The sequence below is a fragment of the Diceros bicornis genome, chromosome 13 (genome assembly GCF_020826845.1).
Source record: "Diceros bicornis minor isolate mBicDic1 chromosome 13, mDicBic1.mat.cur, whole genome shotgun sequence".
Classification (NCBI taxonomy): Eukaryota; Metazoa; Chordata; class Mammalia; order Perissodactyla; family Rhinocerotidae; genus Diceros; species Diceros bicornis.
Window position 1 is genome coordinate 18,797,571 of NC_080752.1, and position 12,261 is coordinate 18,809,831.

The 12,261-nt window shown below is 42.6% G+C and overlaps 1 protein-coding gene across 1 annotated transcript in view; it reads left to right on the plus strand.

The window, feature by feature from the left end:
* Positions 1–12,261, plus strand: part of C8A (complement C8 alpha chain) — a 91,476-nt gene that overhangs the window by 49,461 nt on the left and 29,754 nt on the right. Inside the window, exons 7-10 of the mRNA XM_058553856.1 lie at positions 396–543; positions 5,816–6,005; positions 7,970–8,170; positions 9,860–10,100. Coding sequence (XP_058409839.1) covers positions 396–543; positions 5,816–6,005; positions 7,970–8,170; positions 9,860–10,100 — 780 coding nt within the window. The remainder of the gene's footprint in view (positions 1–395; positions 544–5,815; positions 6,006–7,969; positions 8,171–9,859; positions 10,101–12,261) is intronic.

Here is a 12,261-nt window from a genome sequence, read left to right on the forward strand (position 1 = left end):
CTGTGGGAAGAGCTGCAGGTGATGGGCCAGGTGGGTAGCCGGGGACCAGATCGTGGCATTTGGAAGATGGGGAATGGGGAGCCACTGGAGGGTACAGAGTTGGGGGATGACATGGTCAGACTAGCATTTTAGAAAGATCACTGGGCGGCTATGTGGAGGATGGATTTTAGAGGGGAGCCTGGGGCAGGCCCTGAGCTGAGGGGCTGCAGGTGGGAGACAGCGAGGCTTGAAGGAGGGCAGAGGCAGTGAGGATGGAGAGAGGACGGAACAGGATGGAGAGGATTGAAGGGCTATATCAGAGGGGGACTTGGACTTGGTGACTACGGATGCGGGTCATGAGGGAGAAGGAAGAGTCCGGGAGGCTCTCGAAGCATCCACAGCCTCTTCTCTCTCAGGTCGCTGCCTGAAACGCCACCTCGTGTGTAATGGAGACAGGGACTGCCTTGATGGCTCTGATGAGGATGACTGTGAAGACGTCAGGGCCATTGAAGACGACTGCAGCCAATACGACCCCATTCCAGGATCGGAGCAGGCGGCCTTGGGGTGAGTCACTGCCTTCTAGCTGCTCAGAGGCAGGGAATGATTTCTCTTCAAACGTGAGTATTAGTTTTGGGGAAAGAAGAGGGTCTTTTTTGGAGGATTCCACTGCAGTGCATCCATGAGGCAGCTCTCACTGTCCCCCTAAGGTGGTGTCTTAGTCTATTTGGGCTGCTATAATAAAATACCACAGACCGGGTAGTTTATAACAACAAAAATCTATTTCTCACTGTTCTGGAGGCTGCAAATCTGAGACCAGGGTGCCAGCATTGTCAGGTGAGGGCGCTCTTTCAGGTTACAGACTTCTCGTTGTATCCTCACAAGGTGGAAGGGGCACCGTAGGGTCTCTTTTATAAGCGCACTAATCTCATTCATGAGGGCTGCACCCTCATGGTTTGAACTTTGGGGGCACACATTCAGTCCACAACAGGTGGCTTGCCCAGTCCCGCCTGCGTAACACCGCTCATGTTTCCCCTCTATGTCTCTGCCTGAGGCTCCTCCTCTGCTTTCACCCCTTACCACTCTACTGCTCACTCCTCTCAGCCCAGTTCCATTTCCAAGGACCACGTAAGAAGCCACATCTTCCATGCAGCCTTCCCTGATGTCCCCCAAAGATAGCTCTTCTCTGACCCAAGCACACTTTGCAGTAGCCCTGTTCACATTCTGCTTTGCACTGTAGTTGCTGGTATAACCAGGGCTAACGTGTGACCCAGTACAAAGAAAATGGGCTTTGGGGTGAGATGGAGAGGGGTTTGAATCTACACTCTGCCATTGCTTACTTTCACCTTCCAGGCCACAGTTTTTTTATCTGTCAAGATTCAGTCAGCCTTGATTCTAACTTCTCTTCATCATGTACGTTATGTTCAGGTTCAGTTCCTTGAATGCATCACACTCTTTTCTTCTGAGACTTAACGAAGTTAGGTCCTTCTTTCTGGAATGTCATTCCCCATATTCCTAACTTGGCTAACTCTTTGCATAGTGTTATGGACTGAATTGTGTCCCCCTAAAATTCACGTGTTTTTGAAGCCATAACCCTCAATGCAACTATGTTTGGAGATATGGCCTTTAGGGAGGTAATTAAGGCTAAAAGAGGTCATAAGGGTGGGGCCCTAATCAGGTAGCACTAGTGTCCTTATAAGAAGAGGAAGGGACACCAGAGAACTCTCTCTCATCATGTGTACAGAGAAGAGGCCATGTGAGAACACAGCAAGAAGGCGACCGTTTGCAACCCAGGAAGAGAGCTCTCACCAGAAACCAACCCTGACAGCGCCTTGACCTTAGACTTCCAACCTCCAGAACTGTGAGAAAATCAATGTCTGTTCTTTGAGTCACCCAGTCTGTGGTACTTTGTTGTGACAGCTCAAGCTGAGTAACACACCTAGGCATCATTCTCTAGGCTCTCTTCTTGACACCCGCCTCCCTTCCTAGACACTGTCCAGGCTGGCTTAGTCCCCTCCTATTGCTCCCAGAGTCCCTTGTGTGTCCTACCCTCACAGCCCAACAGGGCTGGGACAGCTATTGGAGTGTCTGTCTGCCTGGGGTGAGAGCTCCTCATTATCTCTGCTTCCCCAGCACCCAGCACACCCACCGAGCTCCTAGCGACATTTGGTATTGTTACTTCCCCACCACTTTGTCTTTGCTTTGCATCTTGTCCCCTAACTTGAATGTAAACTCTTTGAGGGCAGAGGCTGCTTCTGATTCATCTTTTTCATCTCCTCAGCCCCTTGAGAGCTTTTCCTATAATAGCCTCTCACTGAATATTGGTTGAATTAAAACAGATCAATATGACCAGCTAGGTCTTCACAGACGAGGAAACAGGGAGATGTAGTAATCACCACAAAGTGATCAAGCCATGTTGTGGCCCACTCAGGATGAGGTGCAGGTTCTGTGAAATGCAGCTCTCATTCATTATGGTTTAATTGCTCTGAGATCACAGCCCACCTACCAGATAGGATAGAATCCTGTAAGTGCGTGTAGACACGTATGAAAAGATGACCAAATTCTGTTATCTTTCAGACTAATTGTATGAGCGTGCTAGGGCTGCCATAACAAAGTCCCACAAGGTAGTTGGCTTAAGCAACAGAAATTTATTTTCTCACAGTCTGGAAGCTAGAAGTCTGAGACCAAGGTGTCAGCAGGATTATTTCTTCTGAGGCTTCTCTCCTTGGCTTGTAGATGGCCATCCTCTCCCTGTGTCACCACATGGTCTTTCCTCTGTATGTGTCTGTGTCCTAATTTCCTCTTTTTTAAGGACACCAACCACATTGGATTTGGGCCCTCCATAATGACCTCATTTGAACTTATTTACCCCTTTAAAGACCCTAGCTCCAAATACAGTCCAATTCTGAAGTTTTGGGGTCAGGACTTCAACATATGAATGTTGAGGGGATATGATTCAGACCCAACACCAATAAAAGTGGATTCTTGTTGATTGTGAAAGTGAGTGTGGGATGAACAGAACAGAAGCATGAGATATTGAGGTGTTGACTTAAAAATAATTCCTTCCTTATTGGCAAAAAGATTGCAGCCCATGACCTTCCTGCCATGTGATTCAGTCGGGGGCCCTTCAGATACACATCCTGAGTGGTATGCTTGGCCCACACTGAACGCCGACACCAATAGAATGGCCCCTCCTCTGCTCCCAACAGCGGACATCTTGATGGCTTTACTGTTCTCTCAAGATCTCAGATGCCTTTCCTGATATCTTTTTTTTCCCTAATTTAAGCATTTCCCAGTTTTTAATTTTTAGTTATTGTTACAGAAGTAATACATGTTTGAAATAAAAATAGAAAGTCTTCCTTCAGCCTCCCCCACCAGCACCCCTCCAATCTCCCCTCTCACTTCCCTCCCTAGAGCTGACCTCTGACATCAGTTTGCTGTAGCCACCTCCAGATCGCGTAAAAATGCAGTTATGATATACATTGTATGGAAAGTATGCCTATATGTATTGTGCATTATAAGTGTAGCACATTTTACATAAATGTGATCATGCTATGCATATTGTCTGTAACTTGCTTTTTTCAGTTAATAATATATTTTGAAATTTTTCCCCACATTTTCTATTGCCTTTTTCTAAGCGATATAGTATTCTATAACAGCACTCAGTAAACTGTGGTGTGAAGGCCAAATTCAGCCTAGTGTCTGGTTTTGTAAATAAAGTCTTATTGGAGCACAGCTCTCGCCTTACATTGACAGAGTTGAGTAGCTGCAACAGAGACCTATGGCCTGCAAACCCTGAAATATTTACTATATGGCCCTTTATAAAAAAAATTGCTGACTCTTCTCTTGCAGTATAACTATATGAAATTTGACTACTTCCTATTGAAAGATAATTGGATTGTTTCCCATTTTTTCGCCCTTATATACAATGTAGCAATGAACATCCTTGTACACGTATTTTTGTACATATATGTGATATTTTTGCATAGATTTCCAAAAAGTGGAATTTCTCAGACAATGTCTTTTCATTTTCACTAGGGCTTCTGCAACCACAATATATGTAGCTTTACTAATGCTTAGGGGTTACAGTACAATCTTAGGGCTTATTATTTCTTTGAGTTTTTGTTTGGCCTATTAGAGAGCCTGTGTTTATAAGTTACAGACAGGAACTTGTGCAATAGGGGAAAGATAAAAACTGTAGGGTGGAGTAAAGGGAAGGAACACAAATTTTAGTGTCAAAAAAATCTAGCTGTGACTATAGGCAAGCTATTTAATTTTTCTGAGCTTCAATTTCTGCATTTATAAAATTGTCATGAGGTTGAAAGCTAATGTATGCTAAGTGTCTGGTAGAGTGTGTATTCAATTCATCATAGCTGTTATTACATCACCTCCACTAATATGAAGAAAGCTATGGAGAAAGAAGAAAAAAGAAGTTAACATATATTGAATTTCTACCATATGCCAGGTGCTCTATAATTAGCTATTTATTCCTTTAAGGTAAGTTTTATTTACAGTTCTTTCTCTGCTCATCTTCTGCTCTTGTGCCTTTTCACAGATGGCATAAACAAACATGGTAAATGCCATGCCAGAGGTAATCATTGATGCCATGGGAACATAGAGGAAGGGACAACTGTCTGTCCAGGCAGTCACAGAGGAGGCAATGTTTGAGTTGAGTCTTAAAGGCTTAAAGTTTGAGAAGCAGAGACAAGCAGTCATTTTATTATCTATAACATAAAAGGCTTTTGTTGTCAGGTCTTGGAACTCCTAGCCAACTCTAAATATTTTTGTTCAGTTGACTTTCTCTTTTTAGAAAATTAAAACTGTATTTTACCTGCTTAACATTACTTTTACCTAAATATGGTAAAACCATCATGACCTAAAACATGGAACCTGGGCAGACAGATGTGAAATACCCCAGAGAAGGAAGGATGGGAAATATTTCTGGACGGGTCTTGGGCCAGGGGAAAGGAAGTAGTACTCACTGAGAATCCAGTATGTTCTATCAACTTCCCGTCTGTTTTACTCTAACACTCTCAGGTAGACTTTACAAAACCATGAGAGGTAGCTTTATTACTACCTCTGTTCTTCAAGTGAGGGAAATGAACTTCATAAATCTTCTAGAACGTGTCCGAAGCCACAGAGCTAGTAAATGACAGAACTGGAAATTAAACAGGAGTCTCCTGATGTCCAAACCATGCACCCTCCGACAGTCCATGCACCTTTCTGAGGACCTGATTCTCAGTTTGGCACTCTGAGTTACACTCCATATTTCAAACCTATTTCTTAACAGCAGAACCCTTTTCTGAAACAATACAAACAAAAACAACAGCATCATCTATTCAATACTTAATATATGCTAAGTGCTGTATGATTTCTTTGCATGTTTTAACTCATATTTAACTCTATGAGGGCGGTAGTATTAACTGCTTTTTACAAATGATTAAACGGAGGCACAGAGAGGTTAAATGATTTGCCCAAGGTCACACAGCTAGATGTCACAGAGATGGGAAACAGGCTTGGACTCTTGATAATTGTGCATCTTCCTCTCTAACTTCTTCAACAAATATTGAAGAGTGCCTTCTATGTGGGAGAAGTATTCTAGATGCTGAATGGAGCTGTCTGGCTGCTCTGGTTGATGGGAACCTGAGGGCCTAGGCCCAGCCCACTCAGTCTCCCAGTGTGGCCCTTAAGATACTTCAAGGAATCCCAGGGCTGCACAGAACACAGTTCAAGAAACCACTGCTCAAACCACCAGCTGCAACATCTTCCAGAGGAAATTTTGTGTTATCTTTGCCTTTCCAGTGTTCTTTCTCAGAAGCTGCCCGCCTTTTCAATTTAGGTATAATATCCTGACCCAGGAAGAAAGTCAGAGTGTGTACGACGCCAGGTACTATGGGGGCCAGTGCGAGACGGTATACAACGGAGAATGGAGGGAGCTGCGATACGACCCCACCTGTGAACGTCTATACTATGGAGAGGATGAGAAGTATTTCCGGAAACCCTACAACTTCCTGAAGTACCATTTTGAAGTCAGTCTGAACGGGGGCGCTCACAGACCACACTAGGGAGGGGGTAGGGAGGGAGAGGCCTGTTGGTGGAGATAGGTGCTTGCTTTGGAACATTTTATTTCCTGTAGAGCTTGCTGGTGGGTGAAGGTCCCTTTACATCTGTCCCCCGACGTGCTCAGGGCTGAAGGGTGCTGAGAGACATCACATAAATGTGACCACCTACCTGCTAGATCTTGGCTCCACTCCAAAATCGATCAAATAGATTCAGGGCCCTATTCTCTGGGCTGCTAGTCAGAAGACCTATTGCCAAACGGTGGCTCTGTTAGACTATAGGTATTAAGACCTTGAGAAGCTCACTGCCCCTCCCTGGGCCCAGTTTCCTAAGATGTAAAGTGGGGGGCAGAACAGGAGGTGGCTGGGAGGGCTCTGAGACCTATGCTTCGCCAAGAGCAGCTCCCACTGATCACTTTCGTGTCTTGGTTTTCTGTGTATGATTTTGTTTGAAGAAAGAGTTCTGCTGTTGAAAAGTGCTTGCAAACTGCTGATGATCCCTAAGATTCTCTCCATCTCTAAAATTCTGTGGTCTCCTGGTCACTCGGAGCACTGCGGAGCTCATGGTCAGCTCCAGAGCCTGCTCCCCACCGCTCGTTTCTCTATCCCTCACCCTCTGGGTGAGACGTCCACGCAGCAAACCTCACTAGATGCTTCCCATGTGTCAGAACTTCTCCTTCCACACAAATTTTCCTGTTTAATCCTATGACAACACAATGGGATAGATATTATCATTGCCCATTTTAGATATTAAAAAAATATCAAAATATCGCCCAAAGACTTAGAGGGATAAAGTGTCAGGCTCAAAGCTATATTGCAGTAGGTGGCAGAGACAAGATTCAAACTCAGATCAGAACTCAGCCTGGCTATGTGTCATTTAGAAGGGAGTATGGATTATACACCTTATACAGTCATACACACTGTATCTATACACATTCTCTCTATAGAGATATAGAGACGGTGTGATCCTAGGATTCTGAACAATTATCTAGTCACATCCCTCCTTCCCCAAGTTTCTCAAGAAAAACTATTGACAGAGGATAAGGCCAGGCTGATGGAGTCTGTTTTTAAGAAGTTGACTCTCCTCACCCCATTTCTGTGTCTACCATCAGGCCTGCGGTAAGCCAAGCAGGAAGACATAGACAACACCATTTTCCTAAGCTCAAGGATGGTCTAGGGCCTATGTGTCAGGTAAGATAGACTAGGCTATGCTGTGGCAGCAAAGGACTCTAAAATCCCAGTGCTTTAAAGCAACAGTGCCCTACTTATGCTACTTGTCCATCCTAAGGTGGGAAGGAAACTCATCATCACAGACACTCAGGACCCAAACTAATGGCTGCTCCTTCTTAACATATGATCTTGTGATTGTAGACAGAACCCCTCATGGGCTCTTAACCCTTGCTTCCTTGGCTCAAGCAAGGCACAAGACCAAGCCTCAGTTCAAGTTGTAGAGAAAGGCAACCCTACCATGTGCCTGGAACGAAATAACCAAACATTTGTGAGCAGCACTAAAACATACCTCTGCCTAGAACTATCATCATTTGCATGGCTTCCTGTGCCCCTTTCCACCCAGGTCCACACCCAGATATGGCTTTCTGTATCTTGTCTCTCCATTGCAGGGCCAAGTGATCTTCTCTATAGGAAGGAGAAGCCAGCTAGAGAGAAATCCATGCTCAGAACAATATAGCATTTTATCAGAATCATCTGTGTGTGTATGTGTGTGTTTAAATAAATATTTAGCAGTAACACTAAACACTGCTATATTTTATGTATTTTAGTGAATATCAATCTTATGCATGGATTAGCATTTGAAAAGAATTATTTATAATAATCTGAAATTTTAGAGATTTTACAAAGCAAAGATTTAAATACTAAGTATGAATTGAAATATAACTCTATATGCACAAAGCTAACATCTATTTGTTTCTTTTCAGGCCCTGGCGGATACTAGAATCTCCTCAGAGTTGTATGATAATGCAAATGACCTTCTTTCTAAAGTGAAAAATGACAGGTCTGTGTCAACTGGAGTGACTGTTGGCCTAGGCCTCCCAGACACGCCTGTAACAGTGGATGTGGGCGTATCTGAGTCACAAGTCTCTTCGTTCTTGGATAAGTTAAGCAAGTATAATAAGAAGGTATTAAAACATAACGCCTGTGTCACACAGTATTCCATAATCTGCACTGAACACGTATTACCTTAATTGCATTAAAAAGTACAGTAGTAATTGAACCTTCATTTGCTTGTGTAATTGGAAATGTCTGATCAGTGCTAATCATGTTTGTTTTTCTTATTACGTTTTTGTGCACAGAATCATCACAAAGGGAATAAAATTGAATGATAAGACTAGAACGCTTATCACCTCACCCCATCCTTTTTCATGGGTACCTGGAACAGATAGGGAAGAAATGGTAATGTCTTAAAGAGAAACAGCCAGGCCCTCTACTAAAGGAGGCCTGGAGAATTCTAAAGGAGCTTTGCTTTTCCACATAGATCGAGGGCTGGCATGCTCAATCAATCTTTCATTTACTCATCAAACATTCACCATGAACTGCCTGTTATCTCGAGGAGTCAGTCAGTGCTTTCTTGAGGAAAGGGCATCTACCTGAACTGAGATCTAAATACTAGTACAGTTGTCCAGATGGAGGGAGGCAGAAGTTAACAGGAGGGTGTTCTAGGCCCAGGAAACAGCACGTGCAAAGGCCCGGAGATGAGAGACGGCCTCACACAAGTTTGGGATTGAAAGTACTTCAGCTGGTTGAAGCTCAGAGTGGGAAGGGAAAGTAGGGAGTAATGGGGATGGAGAGGTAACCAGGAGCCAGAAAAATATTTATTGAATTTGTTAGAAGTTTACCAAAAACCTCGATAACATTGTTACCAGAACTGTGGATTTAGTTGGGGCTCAAAAAATTATTTTGGATGATGAAAATACAGTTATAAAAATTAACTTACTCAACAAATATAAATTACATCCTGGAGCTTTGCTACTAATTAGCTTTTGCTCTGAAGGGAAAGTATTGTTGTGAGATCTGGCTTTCACATATTAATGTGGACTTTTCTAAAAGTAGGTGGCCTCTTCAAACTTTCACTATCACTTTGGATCAATCAAGGTTTACATCACCTGGAAGTAATGCCCATACTTGACCCTCTTCCTCTTAAGCCAATACAGCATCACCCTGGTCCTGTCTCTTTTTTATTATATCAGGATCCTGCTTTTCTTCATTACTTGATAGAACAAGATTACCACTAGGACGTAAGCTCCATGAGGGCAGGGGCCTATCTCATTCAAGAGTACGTCCTCTGTACCTAGCATAATGCATATGACTACAGGCACTTACAGATATTTGTTCGATACGTTAAATAAATTAATAATATTGACATTTCACAACGTCACCAATAATATTCCTAAGGATAATTTTTAATGGATCCCTAATACTTGTGTAGGAGGTTGCATAATGCAGTGCTTTAATTAGAGCAGGGAGAAATATAGAGGTGAAAATGGACTGGGAGCAGAATAGAAGTGAGAAGCACAGTGAAGCACATTGTGGTAACTAATCCATCTGAGAGTTGATGAGAACTTGACCTGGACAGGAGCAGTGGGAACAGAGATGAAGGCATGGGAGAAGAAGCCAGGCACACACCGTGTCTAATATGTGCTTGCAAAATAATAATACTCCATTTTATGTATTTATGCTCATATGTTTATATGTAAGTATATACATTTCCCACAGCTACCTAGAGCTGACTTTTGCATTATCTCATATGGTAAAACGAATACTCTCTTTGTGCTTTTCTCTTGTTCAATGGTGGTTGTTGCTGTTGGCAGAAATATAGCTTCATCAGAATTTTCACAAAGGTGCAGACTGCTCATTTTAAGATGAGGAGGGACAATATCATGCTGGATGAAGGAATGCTGCAGTCATTAATGGAGCTTCCGGAGCAGTACAATTACGGCGTGTATGCCAAGTTCATCAATGACTATGGCACTCATTACATAACGTCTGGATCAATGGGTGGCGTTTTTGAATATATCCTGGTGGTTGACAACGAAAAAATGGGATCAATTGGTAAGTAGAACAGAAGCTTTATGCACACAGTGGTCAGTGCAAACACCAGGACACGGTTTGCAGTTTTCTTTGCACTATGAGCCATGCATGACCTCATTTAGTCTTCATGACAACCCTATAAGGTAGCGTTAGTATTCTTATTTACAGGAGGTGTTAGTATTCGTTAGAATACTAATAGCGTTAGTATTCTTATTACCAGAAGGGCATGACTTGCTAATAAGTGCCACAAACAGGATTTGAACTCAGACTTGTCTGGTCCCCCCAAAATATGTTTTCTATTACACTACAGTTGCCTCTTTAATAGTAAAGAATCTTTGGGATTTTGTTATTTAAAATGTTAAAAACATATTAAATGTAGATTCTTAGTTAATGGAACTGCCATACAATCAGTCAGTGAAACCAGAAACCTGGAGTTGTCCCACATTCTCCCTTCTCCTTCACCCCTGTACATCTCTAAGACCCTTCAGTTCTCTCTCCTGAACAGCTCTCATCCAACCCCTCTTCTCCACATCCTCTCCTGCAGTGGTAGGCTGGGTTCTCATCTTTCATTTATTACTGCATCGGCTCCTAACTGAACTCTAGGGGAAGGCTCACTCCTTCCAATCCATCCTGAACAACTGCCACCAGAAGGATCTTTCTACTTCACAGATCTGATGATATCACTTCCTTGCCTGAATAATAGAGAATAAAGTCTAAACTCCTTAGCATGACGTCAACAACCTTCATGGTCTCATTCCAAACTACTAGAACAATGGTTCTCAAAGTGTGGGCTCCAACTGGCAGCAACAACTTCACTAGGAAATCTGTTAGAAATATACATGCTCAGGGTCCCATCCCAAACTTACAAACTCAGAAACTCTAGGAATGGGCCTAGCAATGTGCATCTCAATAAGCCCTCCAGGTAATTCTGATGCTCATAATGGTGTGAGAACCACCAACCTAGTCAATGAATGAGTAGAAGGGTGAGGGATCTATCCATATTTCAAAGCCAAGTTCAAATTCCCACTTTCCAAAAATTTCCCTGACTGCACTAGCCCAAAGTGGCTACTTCTTTTTTTCAACACATTCATATAAGTTCCACACTGTTTAGTCTTTAAAAAATAATTTTCCAAATGTTAATGTTTTTCTCCTCATTTAGATAGCAAGATCTTTGAAAGCAAGTATCGTGTCTGACACTTTCCTATCTCTTATAGAACTCAACACAGGGCTTAGAACACAGTGAGTGTGCAAAAAACACGTGGAGTTTGAAAGGGGATATTGATTTAGATTCCTGGCTAGGTTCATTCATTAATTCATTCATCTATCCATGAATTTATTTTTTTATAATTCAAATATCTGTTGAGTATCTATCATGTGTTTGTGCTAGGGATACACGGTGAGCAAATGTAAATATGGTTCCCACCCTCCTGCAGTACAGTACTTTTCAACCTGCAGGTTGCAACCTAATAGTAGGTCTTGAGATCAATGTACAGATTACAAACAACATTCTGAACAACAACAACAAAGGATAGAATAGAAAGTATGATAGTGAATTGTAGGCGGTGAAGATAAGTTATTGCTTCAAGAAACTTCTTCCGGTTTAATAAAGACATGCATACATGCATGCAATCATGATACAAAATAAGTAGTTTAGTGTGGATCAATATCAAAAAAGAATCTGAAAAATTTAATTCAAGTGGGTCTTTTTAGAATCATTCAAATATGTGAGGAAGGAAAAAGAGCTAACGTTTGTTGAGTAACTACTATGTTCCAGGTGCTGTGGTGTATATTCTCTTTGAATTTTCTTGACAGCACTTGGAAGTTGGTGTTATTCCAGTTTTAGTCCCAGAAATGCAGAGGCTTCTCAGGGAGGTTCATTATTTTGCCCAGGGCTGCAGAAAGCTGGCATCAGAGCCCTGGACCTAGGGTCTTGCCACCATGTGGTTGTGGGGGAGCCTTTCAGTTGGTCTGTCTTTGGTGTTGGGTTACTAATTAATTGTCTGGGGTATCTCATGGCCCCTCCTCTTTAAAATCTGTGAGGCTGAAATAGGCTTCCAGTGTGGTTAATATTCAAAAGGAGCACACCAACAAATTGTCCCAGGGATAATTACCTCAGCTCTGTTTATAGAAAACCATATGTCGATAATAGCACAATTTGCTATTTGTGAAGAGCTGATTTTCT